Here is a 23027-nt window from a genome sequence, read left to right on the forward strand (position 1 = left end):
GACCTTGGCCCCGTCGCCGAGGGCAGGGGTCACACCGCTGGGTTCCCATGGCCGTCCCCTCCCCCCTGGCTTCGGCCAACTCTGAGCCTGCTGGGGCTGGCAAGAAGGGAAAGGGCTCTCGACGGAGCCTAATTACGGTGAGGAGGCGGCACCCCGCTGCCAGCAGGAGGCTAGGAGGTAATTAAGCACAAGAGGAATCCTAATAAAGCACCATCAGTGAGGAAGGCATTCCGAAGGGACGCCCAAGCCGACCGTGAAAAGCGAGGAGGCTGAGGCTGCACCGCCGTGGAGACCAGGGATCTACTGCCGCTTTGGGAACGAGGTTCCAGGAATGCGCATGCGCAAAAGCCACGCGCGCGAACACGGCTTCGCCTCGCTAAGCATGCGCGCCGCTTTCCCCGCCCACCGTCCTCAGAAGAATGGTGTTTCCTCGCAGCGCCTCTCTCAGGAGCGATCGGGAATTGGCGCATGCGCACTACGGTGGTGGTGGCGACGAAGGCGGGGGTTGCACGTTGCCTGCCTCGAGCTCTAGGTGGCGTCATCCTTCGGGCTGAGCCGAAGCACGCACGCGCGGAGGTTCGCACGCGGAGAAGGGCGGGTGCGCGCCGCGGGCATGCGCGGTGCGGGGCGAGACGGCGGCTCGACGGGGTCATCCGGGCGCAGGCGCAGTGCGGTGTTTGTCTGCCGGACTGACGGGCGGCCGGGCGGTGCGCGGCGGCGGTGGCGGCGGGGAAGATGGCGGCGTCCTCCCTGGAGCAGAAGCTGTCCCGCCTGGAAGCAAAGCTGAAGCAGGAGAACCGGGAGGCCCGGCGGAGGATCGACCTCAACCTGGATATCAGCCCCCAGCGGCCCAGGCCCAGTAAGCACGGCGGCGTGGGGGAGGGGGCGGGCGGGCGGGGCGGGGCGCGCGCCGCGGGAGGCCCCGCCCCCGCCACAAGGCCCCGCCCCCGCTTCCGGGGCGCTCGCGCTCCTCTCCGCCCCCCCCCCGCTGCGGGCTCGCGGGGCGAGGGTCACGGTGACCCGGGGGGCGTGGAGCCGGCGAGCTCCGGGGGGTTCGCACCCTCAGGGCCTGGGAGCCCAGTTCCCGGACTCAGGCGAGGCCCCCAGCTGATGACCCGCCCCCATCGCCGTGATCCTCTGGGTCGGGCTTCCCCGACTCCACGCGACAGTGACCACATCCAGGTCGCCCCGAAAACACAGACACGTCCCTGTTGACCTGATGCTACCACTCTCGTCATCTCAGGGACTGTCTGGCGCCCCCCTCCCCCGGCCTGGGGGCTCGTCAGCCCCGTGCAGCGACGATCTACGCACACGCGCACGCCTGGCTCGGGGACACCTGAGGTTACTTGACCACATAGAGCCCCTCCCCATCTCTTCTGACCCGAGGATTCTCCCTCTCGCTCTCCCTGTGACCGTGTCTGAGGTGGGGGGACGGGAGGGGGGTCCCTTCTCCCCCTCTTGGCGACAGTGACCATGGCATTGGGCTCAGCAGACCCCCTCCCACATACACCAGGCCCCTCAAATCCCTGTGACCAGTTTCACTGCCACCATCTTGGTGAGCGTGTGGTGTCTGACCTCCAGAAATGCACATCGACCCCCAGCCAGCCTGGTGACTTTGTCACCTGTGTTCAAGTGATGGCTCCCCTTCCCTTCACACCGACACCCACCTGACCTGGGGACACCTGAGGCCAGTGTGACTCTAGGCCTGCTACCCCCGCGCCCCAGCATACCTCCACCTGCTTTCTGATCAGTCCCACCATCTCGGTACCTACCTCCCTGACACCTTGTCATCCTAGATCAGTACCTCTCACTCCACACACACCTGGCCTGGGAACACTGACCATATCTAGTCTCCCGGCTTTTTCCCCAAGAGCCTGGTCTCTAAATCCTCTGGGCTGGAGGGAATTAGATTTTCAAACCCTGTGAACACCACCCCTGACCCATGATCCTTTTTGTGTCTTTCTTGACCCAGTAAAATTCTCTCTTGTCTCCTCTGATGTGACCTTCATAGTTTATTTAGTTCTCTCTATGGAGTCATTATGGCAGGCGAGAAAGGTACCCCCTGTATCTGGGCACCCCACCCATTCCCTGGTCACCCAGCCTGACCTTCACAGCCTGACACCCTCCTGTCCCTCCCTCTCCTGACCTGAGTCAGCGTGGGTTCCTCCTTGGGGAGTCTCTTGGGGGTCCAGAGAAATCATGGAGGTGGGGATTCTGGTGCAGGGCACTGCCTGGGACAAGAAGCCCAGCCAAGACACGAGTCCCTGCTAGCCCCTGGGGGCCGCCCTCCCTGGCCCCTGAGTGGATGAGACAGGGTTGAGTCCAGGATCCCGGGTGCCTTCAGGGGTGGCCGTTCCCATGCAGAGCTAGGAGGCCGGTGGCAGGCAGGCCCCCGAGGAGTCCCCTCCAGGCGTCTCTGTCTGTGTCAGCTCCATCCCATCCTCCCCGCCCTCCCCATCTCTGTCGGTTCCTAGCCATCTCTGCAGTTCGGTGCCTCCCCCTCCTCCTCGTTTATGATTTGATTTCTTTTCTTTTGGACGAATCGGTCGTTTCTGTTGTGATTTATCGTGGTGTTGTTTTTTTCTTCCTTTTCCCCATCCAGTTATTGTGATCACTCTAAGCCCTGCTCCTGCCCCGTCCCAACGAGCAGGTACCAGCCTTTTTATCATCGCTGCTTGGACATCTGCACCATTGACCTAACCGCTGCCCCGGCCGCAGAATGGCGTCCCCCAGCCCCCATGCTCTGTGTGTGTCCCCATGTCCCTTCCCCTCACTCTCACTTTCTCTCTCACTCCACTCAAGCAGCGGTCAGCCCAGCCCGGCCTCCTCTGTGTCCTCCCTCCTCCTCCCCCTCCCTTCCTCCCAGCTCCACTTTGGACTCCCTGGAGGAGGAGGTGGGCTCCCCCACTGAATGGGAGTCTGTGGCCTCCGGGGGTGGGGGGGGGTGCACGCCCGTGTGTGTGTAACTGAGAGAACGAGAAAGTTGGGCTTGGTGGGTGGGTGGCCTGTGCCTATGGATCTCTCTCAACAACTAGGTGAACACATAGCAACCCCCGGGTTCCATACCAGCCCTGGGCGCCAGGGACACAGCAGTGAATAGAACAGACGGAGCCCCTCTCCTCTGTAGCAGGGGGCTGCAATAGGGGGTCCCACTGGACAAGGAGCACATTCCCACCAGAGAGAACATTCTAGCTGGGTGAGCGGCCCTGCAGGGGGCCAGCCTGGGGGAACCTCTGGAGACAGTGGGAATTGAACAAAGCCTCTGGGGAGGCCAGGCACGGTGGCTCACACCTGTAATCCCAACACTCGGGGAGGTTGAGGCTACAGGGAGCCATGATCACACCACTGCACCCCAGCCTGGGTGACAGCGAGATCCTGTCTCAAAAATTTAAAAACTGGGCCAGGCGCAGTGGCTCATGCCTGTAATTTCAGTACTTTGGGAGGCCAAGGAGGGCGGATCACTTGAGGTCAGGAGTTCGAGACCAGCCTGGCCAACATGGTGAAACCCTGTCTGCATTAAAAATACTAGAGATTAGGCCAGGCACAGTGACTCACGCCTGTAATTCCAGCACTTTGGGAGACCGAGGCGGGTGGCTCACCTGAGGTCGGGAGTTCGAGACCAGCCTGACCAACATAGAGAAACCCCGTCTCCACTAAAAATACAAAATTAGCCAGGCATGGTGGCACATACCTGTAATCCCAGCTACTCGGGAGGCTGTAATCTTAGCTACCCAGGAGGCTGAGGCAGGAGAACCGCTTGAACCCGGGAGGCGGAGATTGCAGTGAGCTGAGATCGCACCATTGCACTTCAGCCTGGGCAACAAGAGCAAAACTCCATCTCAAAAAAAAAAAAAAACATAAAAGATTAGGTGGAGGTTGCAGTGAGCTGACGTCGCGCCACTGCATTCCAGCCTGGGTAACAGAGCAAGACTCCGTCTCAAAAAAAAAAAAAAAAATTTAAAAAGCGTCTTGAAGGAGTTGGGGGGAGAGAAGACAGGGCCGCCAGGGCTCTGAGCGCAGTGCCAGCCTGTGTTGGGTATGCAGGCTGTGCCCCACGCCTGTGTTGGGAGAGAGAGTAGATGGGGTGCCTGGCCCTGTGAGTGGTTGTGAGTATGTGTGTCCGAGGGCAAGGGGGACTCTGTCCCGGCTGCATGGGTGTTGGGTCCACGGCATGCCCCGGGTGTGTGTTGTGCGTGCGTGCACTTGCACAGCGTGTGCGTGCATGTTGACATGGCAGCCGGCGCACCTGTGGCTCCTGTCGGCAGACACGTGCCCTCCAGCCTCTCACTCTCTCTCATCCATTCTCTTTCTCATCCTCACTCTCTTGCGCTCACTCCACCCTCCTGAGCTGCCATGTGGCCATCACCACCTCTGTGGCCTCTGTTCTCAGGGCCTTTGTGTACCTCCTTCCCCCAGTGCCTACCTGAGCCCTCCCTTCCATCCCCCCATGCTCCAGTCTGTGGTCCGGCAGCCTCCTCCCCAGGCTCCGGGGCCACCCTCGGAAGGCCTGGTGGGCTCTGTCAGGGAGGGGGCCCACAGGACTCCTCGAGGGCTGTGGTCCTCAACCGCTGAGTGCAGGGTGTGAGCGGGACTCGGATACTCTCTGAGGGCGGGAACTAGGCAGTGTCTCAAGAGATGCCAGGTGCACAGGGGTTGGGGGCTGGGTTGGGGGGATCACAGGCCCTCGGGAGCCAGAAGGGGATTGGGGCTGTGGCTCGGGCCATGGACAGAGCAGAGGCGCAGGGACCTGAAGAAGCAGAGGGAGAAGCCTGGCCAACATAGCGAGACCCCATCTCTACTCAAAAGACAAAAATTAGCTGGGTGTGGTGGCGTGTACCTATAATCCCAGCTACTCAGGAGGCTGAGGCAGGAGAATCACTTGAAGCTGGGAGGGGGATGTTGCAGTGAGTTGAGATCACGCCACTGCACTCCAGCCTGGGTGACAGAGCGAGAACCTATCTCAAAAAAAAAAAAAAACAGTGGGAGGTGACGTGGTGCTGCAGAGGCGGCAGTGGCCAGGACAGCGGGAGGGGCACGGGAGGTGAGGCCTCTAGGCCAGTCATGAACGCTGGGCCTGGCTGTGTCCCAAGGTCCCCAGAGCCCTTCCCCTGCTCCTGCCTGGTCCTCCAGGAGGGGAGCTAGGGGGCACAGCTCCTGCAGGGGCTGGCAGGACCAGATAGGGGCAATGCTGGGCCTCCTGCATTGGGACTGAGGTGTCTTCCTGCCCCTCCTACTGGCTGAGATCAGGGTCCCGGGCACACAGGGGAGGGACGGGGTTTAGCTGCCAGCATGGAGCGGGTTTGTCTGTTCGTATTAGTCTCTGGGCACCAGTCACCAGGAGCCTGCAGAACTGTGGGGAGAAAAGGTGGACGAGGCAGGAGGAAGAGAGGGGGAGAGGGGCTTGTCTGCTGAGGGCTTTGGAGAGCGGCAGGCCCCAGCTCCTGTGGGAGGGGCACCTTGGTAGGTGTGTGTAGCCGATGTCAGGGCCGCTAGGATGTGAGGTGTCAGGATTGGCTCCTCTGGAGGCCACGTTAGCATCCCAGCCTCTGTTCCTGCACCCTGTTGCCAGCCCAGCCAGGGAGACCCTAGCTCCTCCGGGAAGCTGCCCTCCTGTCCCAGGCCCCTCTCTGGCCTGTCTCTGCAGCGCCTCCTCTGGGCACCTGGGCCCTAGTCTTGGCTCCTGTCTGTCTGTCTGTCTCCTGCCCTCCCACCCCTAATGCCGCCTGCCCACCCCAGGGTGCCTGCTGCCTGCCCGCCGCCTGCCCACCCGCTGTAGCATGCCCGAGCTGCCCGCATGCAGGCTGCTGGATGAGCCAACCCCCGCCTGGCCCAGCATTGGCCCCACCTGGTCCCGCCAGCCCCTGCAGGAGCTGTGCCCCCGAGCTCTCCTCCCAGAGGATGCAGGCCCCCTGAGGTCCTGTCCTGCCCCCATGGGCCCCAGCTCTGCAGGCCAGGCCGGGAGGCCCTCATGTCAGCCCACTGGCCTGAGGGGGGCCCTCCCTGACCCCGGAACAGAAGATAGGGCAAGGCAGCCTGAAGCCTGGGTCTCGTGCCCGCTGCCTCCCCAGCGTGGCCCTGCTCGCTCTTGTCTGGGAGCCAACTTCAGTGCTACCAGCAGAGCCACAGCCTGGGCCAGTCCTGGCAGGCACTCCGCCCTCGCCTATCCATCCTGTGGGTGCTGTGGCCCTGGGCCTGCTTCCTGGGCAGAAGTGGGAGGAAGTGCACACACCTGTCAGGGAGGCCCCCTGGCCGAGGGACGCCTCAGGTCCCCATCTCGTTTCTCTGTCAGCGTAGACTTGGGGCTCCCTCTCCCCTGCTAGCCTCCTCCATCTCTTTCCAGGTCAGGGGATGAGACAAGGGACCCTGAGAACAGTTTGGGGGGGGAGGGAGACCCCAGCTCCTCCAGCCCAGCAGGGCAGGGGGCTGTGCCAGCCTAGCTCGGGAAACCCAGGAGGGGAAGGTGAGGGTCCCGACCCCTCCCTGGAGTGCCAGATGTGGAGCTGGCACCAGCTGGGCGCTGACCCCCCTCCCTGCCACTGGTTCTCACCCCCCTAGCCCTGCAGCTCCCGCTGGCCAACGATGGGGGCAGCCGCTCGCCATCCTCAGAGAGCTCCCCGCAGCACCCCACGCCCCCCGCCCGGCCCCGCCACATGCTGGGGCTCCCGTCAACCCTGTTCACACCCCGCAGCATGGAGAGGTGAGCCAGGGGCCCAGCAGGGTTGGGTGGGAAGCAGCATTGAGGGGCCACCGTGCCAGCCCTGGGAGGAGGGTGGTTAAACCGGTGGGAACCCCGGTATGGGGGGCTGGGGTGGCCAACCTAAGGTCAGGACCCACCTCCACCGGCACCTGCTCCATGTCCCCAGCATTGAGATTGACCAGAAGCTGCAGGAGATCATGAAGCAGACGGGCTACCTGACCATCGGGGGCCAGGTACCACCTTCACTGTGGCGGGGAGAGGGAGGAGGCCCAGCCAGGCTGGACCCATCCTGGGGGCGCCAGTGGGGGGCAGGGGGCGGTGGCAGAGGCCCCAGGGACCCTCCAACCCTCCCTCTCCTCCCAGCGCTACCAGGCAGAAATCAACGACCTGGAGAACTTGGGCGAGATGGGCAGCGGCACCTGCGGCCAGGTTTGGAAGATGCGCTTCCGGAAGACCGGCCACGTCATTGCCGTTAAGGTGAGCCTTGGCGGCTACCCCGGCTGCGCCCCACACCCCAGGCCGGTGCTAAGGCTCCCTCCTGTCCCTGCCTGTGCAGCAAATGCGGCGCTCGGGGAACAAGGAGGAGAACAAGCGCATCCTCATGGACCTGGATGTGGTGCTCAAGAGCCACGACTGCCCCTACATCGTGCAGTGCTTTGGGACGTTCATCACCAACGTGAGTCCCTGGCCGCGCCCTGCAGCGTCTCCTCCTCCCTCACCCCTGCCCCTTCCTAGGGAGCAGAGCCTTTGGGGGGTGGGCCAGAAGACACAGCTCCCCCGGGTGCCCCCTCTCCCTGCAGACAGACGTCTTCATCGCCATGGAGCTCATGGGCACCTGCGCTGAAAAGCTCAAGAAGCGGATGCAGGGCCCCATTCCCGAGCGCATTCTGGGCAAGATGACAGTGGCGGTGAGTGACCAGGCGGGGCGTGCACTGGGCAAGATGACAGAGGCGGTGAGTGACCAGGCGGGGTGTGCACTGGGCAAGATGACAGAGGCGGTGAGTGGCCAGGTGGAGCGTGCACCGGGCAGGTGGCCTTGGGTCTGTGCCCCCTGCCACATGCACCCCCCTCTGCGTGCCTGCAGATTGTGAAGGCGCTGTACTACCTGAAGGAGAAGCACGGTGTCATCCACCGTGACGTCAAGCCCTCCAACATCCTGCTGGACGAGCGGGGCCAGATCAAGCTCTGCGACTTCGGCATCAGCGGCCGCCTGGTGGACTCCAAAGCCAAGACGCGGAGCGCCGGCTGTGCCGCCTACATGGCAGTGAGTGGGGGCCCCCCAGCGGGGGAGGGGGTGGGGGCTGGGAGGCCGGCCCCAGCCTTGGAGATACATCTTCCCCTCCTCCCCCTGCAGCCCGAGCGCATTGACCCCCCAGACCCCACCAAGCCGGACTATGACATCCGGGCCGACGTATGGAGCCTGGGCATCTCGTTGGTGAGTTGGGGTCCTCCCCTGTTCTCCAGCCAGGAGTGAGGGCTTCTGGGGGACTCGCAGGGAGGAGAACATAAACCTGTCCCGGCCGGTCCAGCCCTGCCCGTCTCCCTCCCAGGTGGAGCTGGCAACAGGACAGTTTCCCTACAAGAACTGCAAGACGGACTTTGAGGTCCTCACCAAAGTCCTACAGGAAGAGCCCCCGCTTCTGCCCGGACACATGGGCTTCTCGGGGGACTTCCAGTCCTTCGTCAAAGACTGGTGAGAACCTCCCTCCACTTGGGAGGTCAGGGACAGCCCACTGCTCTGGGCAGCTGGGGAGGCAACGGCAGGAGGGGAATGGAGGCCGCACCCTGGGATGGGCAGATGCGACTGTGGGCGGGCTCGTGGCTGGCGGCTGCGACAGGAGCTGGAGCTGGTGCCCGGGGAGCCATGAGCTGGGTTTGGACCTAGCCTGAGGGGACAGCCAGCCCTGTGGCATTTGGCATGGTGGCTATTGGAGATTGTGAGCACGCTTCTGCAACAAGCACAGCTACAAGTTCGGGAGGGCCATGTTCGATTCTCTCAGGGGAGCCCCACCCACCTTTCTGAGGGACCTCAGCCAGCTCTGGCCCCCCAAGCCAGGCCCTTGCCACCTGGCCCTAGGCCAGGAGGCTCCGGGACTCACAGTTGCTCCCCGCTGTCAGCCGGGGTCCTGAGGACATCCACAGCTCCTTCCCCCACACACATCTTGGGGACCCCTGGCCCCTTGGGGAGGGCCTGAGCACAGGGGTGGGGCCGGCATCCCCTCCTCCCTCGTTCTCACATCTGTCTTCCCTTCTCTTGCTCTAGCCTTACTAAAGATCACAGGAAGAGACCAAAGTATAATAAGCTACTTGTGAGTACCTGAGCCCTCCCAGTCCCCGTCCTGTCCCTGCGGAGGCGCGAGGCCAGGAGGGAAGACCGTCTCCTCCTAAGCCCCACCCCCTCGGGCCCACAGGAACACAGCTTCATCAAGCGCTACGAGACGCTGGAGGTGGACGTGGCGTCCTGGTTCAAGGATGTCATGGCGAAGACTGAGTCACCGCGGACTAGCGGCGTCCTGAGCCAGCCCCACCTGCCCTTCTTCAGGTAGCTGCTTGGCGGCGGCCAGCCCCACAGGGGGCCAGGGGCATGGCCACAGGCCCCCCTCCCCACTTGGCCACCCAGCTGCCTGCCAGGGGAGACCTGGGACCTGGACGGCCACCTAGGGCTGAGGACAGAGAGTGGGGGGTGCCCACCCACCCCCCCCCGCCCCGGGCCTACCAAGCACCTGCCCTTCCCACCCCGGGGTCAGCCGGCCGTGTGCGTCCCCCGACAGACACTGTGAACGGAAGACAGCAGGCCGCGAGCAGAGTCGCTGTTCATTCAGCCGCAGCCTCTGGGCCGGGGCGGCCCCCAGGGGCCAGGAGAGAGCCCCGGAGTCCCGCAGCCACCATGCACGCTCCCAGCGTGCTGTGTCCTTCGCCACTCCCACGCGCCCGTTCCTCTTCCGTCGCTCTCTGTCCCCTGCTCTACCTCTCTGTCCTTGTCTAGCTCTCCCGTCACCCTCCCTGCCTCTCTCTCTCTTCTGGCCTGAGCCTGGGCCCAGCCACCTCCTGATGGGTCCCCTGGGTCTGCATAGGTCTCCCATGGCGCAATGAGTCAGTGGCCCCCAGCCAGGCAGTGTGGGCATTGCCACTGCGGCTGGACGGGGCTGCGCGCTCGCGCTCTCTCTCTCTCTCTCTCTCTCTTTGATCTCAGGGGGTCCTTTTTGGAGTTTATTGTATTTTATTGTACTTGGTGGGGTGTTTGGGGTGGGGGCGGAGGAGAGCTTGTTCTCGTGGGGTTGTCGGTACCTTCAGAAACTTTTACCAAAGTCACGATTAGCTGCTTGTGGTGGGGCCCCAACCGCCCTCGGGCACTGGGGAGCTGGGCTGGGGCCGCTGCTCTGGGGTCTCCGGGGGCCACAGCTTGGGGTGAGTTGAAGACCTCAGGGGATGCGGAGGGGTCTGCGGGGCCCTGGCCGCACAGGATGGCCTTCAGGGAAGGTGGTCTTGGGGCATGGTGCAGAGCAGGTGACCGGAGGGAATCGGTGACGGAGCAGGGCCAAGGGAGGGGTCCGGAGGGAGTCAGGGATGGAGGGCAGAGGGAGTGGATGTGGGGGTTTGAGGACGTGTGACAAGCTCCAGCAGGGGTGGGGGCCGGGCTGAGGGTGGGGGTGCGAGGCGGTCACTCCCATCGTGCCCCCGGCCGTCCCTCCACTCACCCACACCTGGCCCAGTCCACGTTGAGGTCCAGGACTGGGAAGGACTGGGTGAGTGCACCGGGGACCCAGGCCAGGTGCCCCCCGGAGCCTGCTGGGGTGGCCAGAGCAGGAGGGGGTGTGTTTCCTTTTTGTGGGTGTTGCATGCAAATCAAGTGGACAAGAAAAAATAACAAAACAAAAAACAAGAAAAAAAAACACAAAACCCCGTAAAATCACAAAGAAAAACCAACACCAAAGGCACAGAAGCCGGCTGGCCGTGGTGGGGGCAGCGTAGGCGTAGCATCCCTCTCCTCTCACTTAGCCTGTTGACTCTTGTTATTATCATGATATTCACAAAACGCCGCATGTTTAAAAAGTCATAGATGTCATCTACTCTCTGCCCCCAGGGAGGAAAGCCACCTTCTCTTGCCCCTTGGCCCCTTTGTCAGGGGCCAGGGGTCTGCCGGGTGGGGGTGCCAACAGGCCTGGCCCTTTCCTCCCCTGCATCCAGCCATGGGGGCCTCTGCGATTGCCGGAAGGTTGCATGGCTGGTCCCAGGGCCAGCACAGGCCCGAGGCCGGGCTGCCTGGTTTTATTTTTATTTAACTTTATTTTCTGTTTTATGAGTGTGTGTCCGCCCAGCCCCACCCCCTTCAGTGTTAAGTGGGGAGCCCTGGGGGAGTCTCTCCTGCCTCCCAGCCTCTCCCAAGACCTCCCCCCTCGTCACCAGCCATCCCTCTGGACCAGGCAGAGGGCGGACCGGGTGGGCAGGGGCCTGAGGGTGGCTCGGGCCAGCCCACCAGCCAATGGACCCCTCCTCAGGCCGCCAGTGTCGCCCTGCCCCTTTTTAAAACAAAATGCCCTCGTTTGTAAACCCTTAGACGCTTGAGAATAAACCCCTTCCTTTTCTTCCACCGAGTCTGTGGTGTGTCATGGGCCTGGCAGGGCGAGATGGGAAGGGGGTGGTTGCGGGGGGAGGTCTCTGCATTGAGGGGAGACTGAGGCAGGTTTGGGAGCTAGACGGGAGGTGTTTGTAGTGACTTGCCGATGGGTATCAAGCAGCTGGTGTAAGGGACCCCCTGCCCCCATTGGTCACAGGTCGGGCAGCAGAGGATCCCTTAATCCCCTCAGGCCTTGGGCATTGGCTCTGGTGTCAGCCCCTCAGTCTGCCACCCCCGCTCCCTGCCTCCCTCCTTGCCAAGGACAGGGCCGCCTGCCCACGTGCGGGACCTGGGTGCAGCCCAGCTGGTGTCTGCTCTGGCCCCAAACACTCCGACCTCAGCTGGTCCAGCATGCTGGGCACCGTGCTGCTGCTGGCCCTGCTCCCAGGGATCACCACCTTACCCAGCGGGCCACCTGGTATGTATGGGCAGGGAGGTGACGGGTCTGTCATGCTTCTATCCCTGTGTCACCCTCTTTATTTTTTTTGAGATGGAGTCTTGCTCTGCCACGCAGGCTGGAGTGCAGTGGCGCAATCTCCGCTCACCGCAACCTCCGCCTCCCGGGTTCAAGCGATTCTCCTGCCTCAGCCTCCTAAGTAGCTGGGACTACAGGCACGCACCACCACGCCTGGCTAATTGTTGTATTTTTAGTAGAGACAGCGTTTCCCCATGTTGGCCAGGCTGGTCTCGAACTCCTGACCTCAGGCGATCCGCCCGCCTCGAACCTCTCAAAGTGCTGGGATTACAGGTGTGAGCCACCGCGCCCCACCGATGTCACTCTCTTTCAACTAGACCTTTGGTGGTGGTCCTCACGGGGGTGGGGACAGGGCAGGGGAGTGGGGTGGGGTCTCGGTCCCCCATCCCAAGGGTGGCTCACATCCCCACTTCGGCAAAGCTCCCTGCAGCCACGGAGAGGGCCAGAGTTGTGGGAGGGGGCCAGTCTACCCAGGTGCTCTTCAGAAGTGGGTGTGGTGTGGGGATGGACAAGGGGGCTCATGCCTGTAATCCCAGCACTTAGGCTGAGGTGAGAGGATCGCTTGAAGCCAGGAGTTCCAGACCAGCCTGGGCAACATAGACCCCGTATGGCCGTGGTGGCGAGTGGCTGTGGTCATAGCTACTCGAGAGGCTGAAGCAGGAGGATGGCTGGAGCCCAGAAGGTGGAGGCTGCAGTGAGCTGTATTCGCACCACTGCACTCCAGCCTGGGCGACAGAGGAAGACCCTGTCTCAGAAAACAAGAAAAATGGATGTGCAGGCAATCTTTCGTATTTGGAGATTAGCCGTTTTACCAGGACCCCGCTCAGCACCTCCTGAAGGCAGACATCAGCGTGTGTTTAGGGGCACGGAGAGGGGAGGGGATCCCACGGCTGCCTCAGCCTGGACAAGTGGAAGCGTCTCAGATCTTGGTGGCCTGGCTGGGCTTTGGCTGTGCCCAGGAGAGCCTCTTGGGAGGGTATCCTCTTCACTTCCCTTCCTCGTTGGTGACAGCACCTATCTCCCCTTGGAAAGGGGAGCCGCCGGTCCTGCTGCGTCCCCAAGAGCAGCCCTGGGGAAGGTGGGGGAGCTCTGACTTCACCCAGCCGGACCCCACCATCGGGTGCTCCTCACCGCTTCTCTTCCGCCCCAGGGAGGCCTTCGCCAGCTTCGGAGGCTTCTCTAGGGGCGCATGGCTCTGCAACCGGCTCAGTTGCTGGGCTGTGCGGGTCCCAGGGGTCGCCAGGGGGCACATCACCGTCAGGGGGGAACGTGGCGCGGAGCCCATCATGGGTGAATCGGCCGCCGCAACCGCATCCCTTTTCCAAAGGCGGAGGCGGGGGCGAGGTGGTCGGGTCACTTTTCCCGGAGGCCTAAAGGGCAGCGCGCGTTTTCTCTCCTTTGGGCCGCCCTTCCCCGCCCCGCCAGCTCCCCCGTTCCCCGCGGCGCCCGGCCCCTGGCTGCGCAGACCCCTCTTCAGCCTGAAGCTGTCCGACACAGAGGACGTCTTTCCTCGCCGCGCGGGGCCGCTTGAGGTCCCGGCCGACAGCCGCGTGTTCGTGCAGGTGGGGACCCCGGGGACACCAGGGGCGGATGGGGGCCGGTGGGGACGGGCGATCCCTGATGGCGCCTCCGTCCCCCAGGCGGCCTTGGCCCGTCCCTCCCCGCGCTGGGGCCTGGCCCTGCACCGCTGCTCAGTGACGCCGTCCTCACGCCCGGCCCCGGGGCCCGCCCTGGCTCTGCTGCGTGAGGGCTGCCCCGCCGACACCTCTGTCGCCTTCCCGCCACCGCCGCCGCCGAGCCCGGGTGCCACCCGCCCCGCGCGTTTCAGCTTCCGCCTGCGCCCGGTCTTCAACGCCTCGGTGCAGTTCCTGCACTGCCAGCTGAGCCGCTGCCGCCGCCTCCGGGGAGTCCGCCGGGCGCCTGCGCCTCTGACGCCGCCGCCGCCATCGCGGGTGCGCGGGCGCAGAGCCTGGAATCCGGGCGCCGGGGCCCTTCGGGGGCTGGGCACGAGCGACTCTGGCAGTGGAAAGAGGATACTCTCGGGGTCTGAGGATCTGGGGGTTGGGGGAGGTGGGGCGCAAGGGTCCATCTCTGCCGACAGAGTTTCTTTGGGGACAGTGTGGACACTGGGTTCCCCCATGGACAGCTCTGGAATCCTTCAGGGCTGGGGGTTGGATGCAGAAGGCCACTAAGGGGACACATTTCTGGGAACCTGGTGCTGGGCCTCACATGCTAGGTGCTGGGAGACACGGACCATGCGATCTTGTGGGGCTGGGATTTGGGGTCCTTAGGGGCTGGGCGGCTAGCCACTTGTATGCGTAGGGGCTGGGCTCAGGGCACCCTAAGGGGCCGGATTTCCAGGGGTCCCATCTTGGCTGTGGTGGAGAGCTGGACTCAGGTCTCTCTTGGGGGCCCTGGGGACCAGAGCCACGATCCCGGTGCCCTGATGTCCCCGTCTCTTCCCCACCTTCCTCTCCCCCAGTGTCTGCCTCAGGACGAGGCGTGCGCCGACACTGGCAGTGGCAGCGCCGAGGGCCTGGCTGCTGACGGCCCCCACCTGCACACGCTGACGCAGCCTATCGTGGTCACCGTGCCGCGGCCGCCCCCCAGTGAGCACGCAGTCCTCCTCCGCATGGGGCCGTGGGGCGGCAGAGCGGGTGGGAAGGACGCCTGGGAGCTGGACCCAGTCTCAGCGTGGCACTTCCCACAGGGCCGCCCAAGAGTGTCCCCGGCCGCGCCGTGCGCCCTGAGCCTCCCGCGCCGGCCCCCGCGGCCCTGGAACCCGCGCCGGTGGTGGCGCTGGTGTTGGCAGCCTTCGTGCTGGGCGCCGCGCTGGCCGCCGGGCTGGGCCTCGTCTGTGCGCACTCAGGTACCGACGACCTCCGCCAAGCCGGGCCCCCAGTCTAATCCCGCGCGTCGGGACCCGGGGCGGCCGCGATCCCGCCTGCGGGGCCTGATCAACCCTAGCTAGGCCTGCCTCCGCGATGCCCGCAGCAGCCCCCAGGGGCCGCCCTTAGCCTGGCGTGGCGCGCAGCAGCCCTTCTGCAGCTCGCCTCTCCCTTACAGCGCCCCACGCCCCTGGCCCGCCCGCGAGAGCCTCGCCCAGCGGTCCCCAGCCCAGGAGGTCCCAGTGAGGAAGGTAGGTATGGAGGTGGAGGGAGCTGGGTGAGGTAGGAGATCTGACAGTGACGCTTCCTAGCGCTTAGTTCGTGCCAGGCATTGTGGGTTTTTTTTGTTTTGTTTTGTTTTGTTTTTTGAGACGGAGTTTCGCTCTTGTTGCCCAGGCAGGAGTGCAATGGCGCGATCTCGGCTCGGCGCGATCTCGGCTCACCGCAACCTCTGCCTCCCGGGTTCAAGCGATTCTCCTGCCTCAGCCTCCTGAGTAGCTGGGATTACAGGCATGCGCCACCATACCCGGCTGATTTTGTATTTTTAGTAGAGACGGGGTTTCTCCATGTTGGTCAGGCTGGTCTCGCACACCCGACCTCAGGTGATCCTACCGCTTCGGTCTCCCAAAGTGCTGAGATTACAGGCGTGAGCCACTGCGCCCAGCCTCCAGGCACTGTTGTAAATGTTTTACGCCTATGAACTAGCTTAATCCCCTTAACCTCCAGGCGGACACTATTATAATCCCCATTTTAGAGACGAGAATGATGAGGCATTCTCTGAATTAAGTAACTTGTCAAAAGTCACAATACTGGGTGGAGCTTGGATTCGAACTCAGGCAGTGGGTCACCCGCGGCAGGCGCGGGCTTTGGGTCGAGCCAGGGGCATTAGGTGAGGAGAGGCATTAGGCGAGGAGAACTCAGCATTCAGACCCGGCTCCCACTCTCACCCCGGCATGCAGACCGATGGAAGAGGCTAGTGGTCTGCTGGGAAGGGAGGTGGCCCGCGTAGCGTCCCCTCCCTCGCTGAGCCTCAGCCACCCCTCCCAGGGATGGTGCGCCCCCAACGTGGTCGGGAGATACACCCAGCTACCAATTCGGGACCAGGACCAAGAGGACCGGACCCGCCTCCCTGGACCTCGGACCTGATGGGGCCACGACCCCTGCGCTTCTCTCCTCCCCCTGTCCCTCCCACCTGTGCTCAAAATAAACCTCTGGACTGACCGGCTAAGTTCTGGTGCAGTCAGTGAGCGCGCAACGTGCGGGGTGGGGGATAGGTGGGGAGGCTTGGGGAGAAAGCTGGGAGCAGGACTTGGGGGGTATTCCTGAGAAATCGTGACTTAGAGGGGTGGAGCCTGGGGACGGGGCCCATATGCCCATATACCCGTGTGCACTCCCAGGCCATGGGAGACTGTAGGGCGTTTTGTCTCAAACAGAAAGCGACACCCGGCCGGGCGCGGTGGCTCCCGCCTGTAATCCCAGCACATTGGGAGGCCGAGGTGGGTGGATCACTTGAGGTCAGGAGTTCCAGACCAGCGTGGCCGACATGGTGAAACCCTGTCCCTACTAAAAAAAGTAACAAAAAAAGAATTAGCAGGGCGTAGTGGCGCGTGCTTATAATCCCAGCTGCTGGGGAGGCTGAGGCAGGAGAATCGCTTGAACCCAGGAGGCGGAGGTTGCAGTGAGCCATTGCACTGCAGCCTGGGCAACAAGAGCAAAAATCTGTCTTAAAAAAAAAAAAGCGGCACCCAACCCCACAAGCGTAAGTTTAAAATAAACCCTCCCCCTCCCTCCTCTCCTTACCCGGACACCTGCCCATCTGCCTCCTGCGATCTTTCTCAAGCCAGGCCTTCTCCGCTCTCCATTACCCCCGCCCGGACCCTGCCCTAGCTCCGCTTCGACCTTCTGCTTCTGCTCCAGTTCCGTCCTGGTCTGGACTTCGCCCTCCTCTTAGATTGTCAGTCTAGTCTAGAGCTCCTTAAATCCCTCCTGCCCGAGCTCCACTCCACCTTACACAGACAAGAGTGGGACTATCAGCCCCAGTCTACAGAGGAGGAAACTGAGGCTCGGCAAGGCTAAATCACTTGCTCAAAGTCCCCAGGCCTGTCTGACCCCAGAGCCCAGGCTCTTGACCGACTGGATCTTCGGACTTGACCTTTCGGCCAGAACCCACCCCTCTGCGAGAAGCAAAGCACACAGTAGTAGCTTCATGAGTTAGTCCAGCAACAGAGGGAGGGCATGGGATCCAAGGTGTCGTCTCCACTTCATGAATGAGATAAAGTGCAGGCTGAGGGTCTCCTTCGCCCCGCCCAGTTCCGGTGCCGATCTCCCCTTCACTTCCATTGGGGCGGTTCCCCGGGCCTCCAAAAGCGAAGCCACGCCCCCACGCGCGTCCGCCTCCGCGCGGTGTTTTCTGACCTCGGCGGCCCCCGTAGCTCCGCCCATCGGAGACGCGACCTTACAGCGCCTGCCTCTTTCTGAGCGGCATGAAGCCACCTCCCAGGCGGCGAGCGGCCCCGGCGCGCTATCTGGGCGAGGTGACCGGTCCCGCGACCTGGAGCGCTCGCGAGAAGCGGCAGCTAGTGCGACTCCTGCAGGCGCGGCAGGGCCAGCCGGAGCCGGACGCCGCCGAGCTGGCCCGGGAGCTGCGGGGCCGGAGCGAGGCTGAGGTGAGATGCGGTTCTCGGGACCGGAGCCAGGCTGGAGGCGGGGCTGGGGTGGGGCGGAGAGTGGGCGGGGCCAGGAATGTAAGCCAGCGGGGGCGTGGCGTGGGGGCTGAGTGGCGGGGCGTTAGTGGGTGAGCCTGGGCGGGGTGAGGGGCGGGGCGTGGACGGGAAGAGAAGACCTAGGGGCGGGGCGAGCTTGGGAGCTAGATGTGGGCGGGGCATAAGTGAAGCGGAGGGGCGGGGCGATGCCGGGGCGGGGCGTGCGTGCCGCTGAGGTTTGGAGAGTGGGTGGGTGAGTTTGAGGGGCAGGACGAGCCTGGGGGCGGGGCGTGGGCGGGTTAATAGCAAGACTTAAGGGCGGGGCCCTTTTGGGAGTAAGGCGTGGGAGGGGCGTGGGCGGGATGAGGGCAAGCTTTAAAGGCGGGGCGAGCCTCGGGGTAATGCGTGGGTGGGGCGAGGGCTAAACGGGCGGAATGAACTGGGAGTAAGATGCTGCCGAGTCCGGGCGAAAAGCAACGCATGCCGTTGGACAGGATACGAACTTGAAGTGAGAGGGAATAGAGAAGAGGGGACGAAGAAGGGAGTTGAACGGGGTAGTAGTCAGCATAGGGTTGGGCCCTGGCTGCGTGAAGGAGCCGGAACTGGCCTGGGCCTTACAACTTCCTTAGGTAGCTGGTCACGCTCTGGGTGGGGTAGGAGCCTTGGCAGTCACTGGGACTCCTAACACCGGGCCAGCAGGAGACTAAGGCGCAGTAGCGGGGCCCAGAGCATACAAGGGATTGGGCTTTGGCTTCTCTGCTGCAGCCCTGAGCTCATAGAAGCCTCATTCCGCCGCCTCTTTCCTTTCTAGATCCGGGTCTTCCTCCAGCAGCTCAAGGGCCGCGTAGCCCGGGAGGCCATTCAGAAAGTGCATCCGGGTGGCCTTCAGGGACCAAGGCGCCGGGAGGCACAGCCCCCAGCCCCCATCGAGGTGAGGCAGATGAACAGGGTGAGGCTGTCCAGGGCAGGTCCCTGGTGGGTAGGTGGGAGTTGCGGGGGATAACCTGATTAGGGGATCCCCAGGAGGAGCAGGGCTTGGGGGGCCCTTGTAGGCTGATCCCTGGGCTGACCCTGTATCTCTGGCTTCACTCAGGTCTGGACGGATCTGGCTGAGAAGATAACAGGGCCACTGGAAGAAGCCCTGGCAGTGGCCTTCTCGCAGGTACCGCCATTCCCCCAGGCAGGTCAGGGTGTCCCAGAGGACAGGGTCACATGGGCCGAACCATGTGAACCTGGGTCCTGGGCCCTTTTGCCAGCTCTGTGGACTCCGTCAGTCACTGGACACCTCGAGCCTCAGTGTTCCTGGCTCTGAGGCCATCTCTTGTCTGAGGAGCATCTTAGGGTGGCAGGGAGGATGGGGGAATGTGTAGACGGTGAGGAGACTTCCCAGCTCCCCTTCCTCCCTGATTGTTCTGCCTGCCAGGTGCTCACCATCGCGGCCACGGAACCGGTCACCCTCCTGCACTCCAAGCCCCCCAAGCCCACGCAGGCCCGTGGAAAGCCTTTGCTCCTGAGCGCCCCTGGAGGACAGGAAGACCCCGCCCCTGAAATACCTAGCTCTGCCCCTGCTGCACCTAGCTCCGCACCCAAGACTCCTGACCCTGCCCCTGAGAAACCTTCTGAGTCGTCGGCTGGTCCCTCCACTGAAGAAGACTTTGCTGTGGACTTTGAGAAGATCTACAAGTACTTGTCCTCTGTGTCCCGAAGTGGCCGCAGCCCCGAGCTCTCAGCAGCTGGTGAGAAGGGTGAGGGAGGGGGCAGGAGCAGAGGGATCAGGGGTCCCTGGCGGCAGGCAGGGGTGTCCCCTTACCCCTCTCCTCTATCCATCACTAGAGTCCGCTGTGGTCCTCGACCTGCTCATGTCACTTCCAGAGGAGCTGCCACTCCTGCCCTGCACAGCCCTGGTTGAGCATATGACGGAGACATACCTACGCCTGGCAGCCCCCCAGCCCATTCCCGCTGGAGGGAGCCTGGGGCCTGCGGCAGAAGGGGATGGGGCTGGCTCCAAGGCACCAGAGGAGACCCCCCCAGCCACCGAGAAGGCCGAGCACAGCGAACTGAAATCGCCTTGGCAAGCAGCTGGGATCTGTCCCCTGAACCCGTTCCTGGTGCCCCTGGAGCTTCTGGGTCGGGCAGCTACCCCTGCCAGGTGAGGGGCATGGCGGGCAGGAGGCCACACCAGGCCCCCCGCCCTGCCCCTCGGTTCTGCTTGGCTGGCCCTGGCTCTTTCTGAGGATCCCGTCATGGGGGAAGGTCCTTGAGATGATGCTCAGCTGTGGGGCGGGCCTCTAAGATGCCCCATACTTTGGGGGTCTCAGAAATGGAACCCCCGTTGTACAGGGTTTGGGTGGGGGTTGCAGGACTCCACTCACAAGCCTCCTGATGTCAAGGACAGGCGGACAGGGCTGGCCTCCCCCAGTTCCCTAGTCCCACGGTGCCTTGTTGTCTGCTGGGGGGCCATAGCTGGCACTGCCCACCGTAAAGGCCCTCGCACATTTTCCCCGTTCCTGTACACCTCGGGGCCAGCATCCTCACCTTCTTCAACTGACCAGTCGTGGTTACTCCCTGCTGCCAGGTCCTTCCCCTTCCCGGGGGTATTCTGTGACCATGAATAAAGTTATCATTCTCTTTCGCCTGTGACTTAAAGATGGAAGTGGGGGCCCTGAAGTGTCAGAGCTCGGGGGTCACAGGGCTGGGGGTGTGTGCCAGGGAGGAGAGCTGCCACCTGACTGGTCTGATGAGGCCTGGGGTGAGGAGCCCCTTGGTGACTGTGAAGCTGACAAGCGTGGATGGGGAGAGCCGGCAGGGCACCTTGGGGACAGGCGTCAGGGATGGGTTTCAGAGTAGGGCAAAATCACATCGCACAGGTGGAGGGGAGAAGGCAGCAGAGAGTGGGGGTGACCCGGTGGAAGGAGTTGAGCCCCAGGCTGGGCGGTTAGAGGAAGATAGGGGTGGGCTGCCCCGAGTGGCAGGAGGCTAGTGGGAGTGGAGTGTGTCCCCTGGGGTGGCTTTGGGACCTCAAGGATCCCTAGAAGGCGGGGAGGGAGGGGTGCTGGAGTCAGGGCTGACCTCAAACCCCTGGGGGTGCTGGGCCCCCGCTTGAGGCCCCCTCCAGCAGCTTCACCTGCCCTGTGGGTGTGGACTGAGAGTCGGGTCCGAGAGAGGGAAGCAGATGTCCTCCCACGGCACCGCGTCCCACGCCCAGCTAGTAATCCAAGTCGGTAAATTCTCCGTTCTCGGAGCCTGTGCATTCACCCAGCCTGCCTTTTATAGAAACGCTCATTCCTCCCCCCACACACTGCACACGGCTCCCCTGGGGTGCACATCTCTTGGGAGGGCCTTGGAGCACAGCCAGCCCACTCCGTCCGTGGTCACCGCCCCACCGCACCAGACCCACAAACGATGCCAATGGTGGTGGGCAGGGGGAGGAGGCTTAGGCTGCAGGTACGGTCGGTCGTCGGAGCCTCCCTCCAGGGCTGGCAGAGGGTGCGCCTCCCAGTTCCCCACAGGGCTGAGTCTCTCTCACCACCCCCAGCGCCTCCCCAGATCAACAGAATTGTGTGTGGAGGGGAGGCAGCTGGGGGTTACACATCAGCGCCCCCCCCCCCAAAGCTGGTGAAAGGTGCTTGTGATCTTGGTGTCTTTGCAGCCCTGGGAAGCTTTAAAAACATGCAAAAGCCAGACCTGGGTTCCACTTCCAGCCCTACCAGACTCTAGCCATGTGACTGTGGGCAAGTCAGTCACTGGAGCTGCCTGGCCCTCGGTCTCCTGGCCTGTAGAATAGGGATGCTAACAGGGCCTGGCTCATTCTCACGATCCCGAAGAGGAGATAGGCTATAAACAGGAGGTGCCAACTCAGCACGCTGCTTGGCATGCAGTAAGCGCTCAATAATAGCTTTTATTATCATGTTCGGCTCAGAGGCAGGGAGGAGTGGAACGGCATGGGAGGGCTGCGGGAGGCATGGCAGGGGGGTCAGGGGCAAGTGGCAGGAGGGCGGATGGGGGGCAGCGGTGGGCACCGGGGCAGGGCGCGCTGACCTGTCCTGGGGCCCGGGTTGGGGGCAGAAATGAGCCTGCCCACGCTGTCCCGCCACGGCAGGCGCCACGCATCCTCGACACAGCCGCCATGGCAGGCCTTCGGGCTCCGTCTCCGGGACAGGCGGTGCAGGGCAAATTGGTATGCAGCGTCCGCCCCGTGGGCCCGGGAGAGCCTGCCCCGCAGGGCCAGAGCCCAAGGACGGGCTCAACACTCAGTCAAGGTGGGGTTGACGACGGCCAGACAACAGGGGAGGGAGGCGGGACAAGGGGGTCCCCACTTACAGGGACGCACAATAGCAGAGCCACTTACACGCTGGGGAGGGGGCGGTGCGGGGGTCCTCCTCCCGCCCGGGATTCAGAGTCGGGGGTGGGGGCCAGCCGGGCGGGTGAGATGCGCAGAGAGGAAGGGACGGGGCGGATAAAGGCACGAGGTGGGGCTCCGGCCAGGCCAGGAAGGGACATGGGAGGGGTCTCGAGGGGGAGGGGCTGGGCTTCTCCCAACTCCCTCCCCCTCTCCCCCGGGCTGGGGGCTCCGGGGTGGGATCCTGAGCGCAGTCCTGGCCCCGCGGCGCCCCCCGCCGGGCCGGCCCTCTGAGACCCCGCGCAGGGCCGGCTAGGGGGCGCCGCGCCCCTCACACCAACGCGTAGTCGAACTGCCCGCGCTCGAGCGCCTCCTTGTGGTCGGTCCAGGACGAGGCGGGCATGCGGCTGTAGGGGTCGAGCAGGATGCGCACGCAGCGCACCATCAACAGCACCAGCACCACGAGCAGGCAGAGCACGAAGGCGAACACCGTGCGCTGCTCCGCGTCCAGGCCCGCGCCCACCGGGGGCCCCGTCGACGGCGGCAGGGGCTCCGGCGACAGCGTCCACGTCGCGCTCATGGCTCACATCGCCGCGCGCCCTGCGGAGGAGGGGACCCGCCCCGGGCGCCGGGGATGAGGCTGCGCCCTCCCTCCCGCGCCTCCTCCGCTTCGCCCCCTCCTGCCGCCGCCGCCGCCGCCCCCCTTAACGTGCCCGACCCCATCCCCCGCCCGCGCCTCGGTCCCCGGGCTACGCCCATGCCCGGCCCGCCGGATCGCCGCCACCACCACGCGGGGACCCAACTCTGGCCGTGCGCGCAGGTGGGGGCGCTGAGAGCCGGGAAACGGAGCCGCGCCCGGCCTGGGCCGCACACAACAGGTGCGAAAGCGCGGCCGCGGCCCGGGCGCGCGGCGTGGGGACGGTCCCCACGGCCCCTGCCCCCGCTCCCTTTGTTCTCGGCGGCCTGGGACCCCCTCCCCCACCGCCCCCGCCCCGGCGCGCCCCTCACCCTGGCTTCGACCCGGACGGGGACCGACCGCCCGGCGGCCGCGCTCTCTCCGGGACCCGCGCCGGCTCCGCGTTCGGCCTCTCCCCGGCGGCGGCGGCGGCGGCCCGGGCTCCGGCTCAGCCCACCCCACCCGCCCCTGGAGCGGCGGAGACCGAGGCAGGCAACCAGCGCGCGAGCCGGGCCGCCGCGGCTGTTCCTATGGCGACGGGGGCGGGGCCGCCGCGGGGGGCGGGGCTGCAGGGGGCGGAGGCTGCGCAGGGAGCGGCGCGCGAGCCAGCGACCCCGCCCGGGCCTGCGGGA

At 64.3% G+C, this 23027-nt stretch overlaps 4 protein-coding genes across 15 annotated transcripts; 3 read left to right on the plus strand and 1 right to left on the minus strand.

The window, feature by feature from the left end:
- The first annotated feature begins 618 nt into the window (after window positions 1-618).
- MAP2K7 (mitogen-activated protein kinase kinase 7) lies at window positions 619-11288 on the plus strand. 4 transcript variants are annotated; one of them, XM_034945277.3, is made up of 12 exons: window positions 619-859; window positions 2603-2650; window positions 6556-6697; window positions 6864-6930; window positions 7061-7174; window positions 7254-7373; window positions 7498-7605; window positions 7782-7961; window positions 8052-8132; window positions 8248-8390; window positions 8961-9006; window positions 9109-11288. In XM_034945277.3, the coding sequence occupies exons 1-12, from the start codon at window positions 736-738 to the stop codon at window positions 9241-9243; spliced, it is 1308 nt and encodes a 435-aa protein (XP_034801168.1). In that variant the 5' UTR covers window positions 619-735; the 3' UTR covers window positions 9244-11288. The 4 variants fall into 4 exon arrangements, with proteins under 4 accessions (XP_034801168.1, XP_034801170.1, XP_034801167.1 ...); XM_034945276.3 differs by having other exon boundaries at window positions 642-859; window positions 8227-8390; XM_034945279.3 differs by lacking the exon at window positions 2603-2650 and having other exon boundaries at window positions 640-859.
- Window positions 11289-11428: 140 nt separating this feature from the next.
- On the plus strand, window positions 11429-17245 carry TGFBR3L (transforming growth factor beta receptor 3 like). 9 transcript variants are annotated; one of them, XR_008622083.2, is made up of 7 exons: window positions 11452-13352; window positions 13431-13742; window positions 14273-14399; window positions 14501-14659; window positions 14857-14929; window positions 15075-15188; window positions 15726-15747. XR_008622083.2 is itself a non-coding variant. In XM_055103587.2 (6 exons), the coding sequence occupies exons 1-5, from the start codon at window positions 13077-13079 to the stop codon at window positions 14922-14924; spliced, it is 942 nt and encodes a 313-aa protein (XP_054959562.1). In that variant the 5' UTR covers window positions 11451-13076; the 3' UTR covers window positions 14925-14929; window positions 17111-17245. The 9 variants fall into 9 exon arrangements, 8 of the variants coding, with proteins under 8 accessions (XP_034801176.1, XP_054959562.1, XP_063455886.1 ...); XM_055103587.2 differs by lacking the exons at window positions 15075-15188; window positions 15726-15747 and adding an exon at window positions 17111-17245 and having other exon boundaries at window positions 11451-13352; XM_063599816.1 differs by having other exon boundaries at window positions 11451-13352; window positions 14273-14659; window positions 15726-15906.
- On the plus strand, window positions 17162-20012 carry SNAPC2 (small nuclear RNA activating complex polypeptide 2). The gene is made up of 5 exons (XM_003809992.7): window positions 17162-17344; window positions 18192-18311; window positions 18474-18542; window positions 18804-19116; window positions 19214-20012. Exons 1-5 carry the CDS (start codon window positions 17162-17164, stop codon window positions 19531-19533), a joined length of 1005 nt encoding a protein of 334 aa, XP_003810040.4. The 3' UTR covers window positions 19534-20012.
- Window positions 20013-21253: 1241 nt separating this feature from the next.
- CTXN1 (cortexin 1) lies at window positions 21254-22902 on the minus strand. The gene is made up of 2 exons (XM_034945286.4): window positions 22728-22902; window positions 21254-22319 (listed from the first exon to the last, which is right to left on the minus strand). Exon 2 carries the CDS (start codon window positions 22297-22299, stop codon window positions 22051-22053), a length of 249 nt encoding a protein of 82 aa, XP_034801177.1. The 5' UTR covers window positions 22300-22319; window positions 22728-22902; the 3' UTR covers window positions 21254-22050.
- Window positions 22903-23027: the final 125 nt, after the last annotated feature.

The sequence above is a fragment of the Pan paniscus genome, chromosome 20, assembly GCF_029289425.2.
Source record: "Pan paniscus chromosome 20, NHGRI_mPanPan1-v2.0_pri, whole genome shotgun sequence".
NCBI lineage: Eukaryota > Metazoa > Chordata > Mammalia > Primates > Hominidae > Pan > Pan paniscus.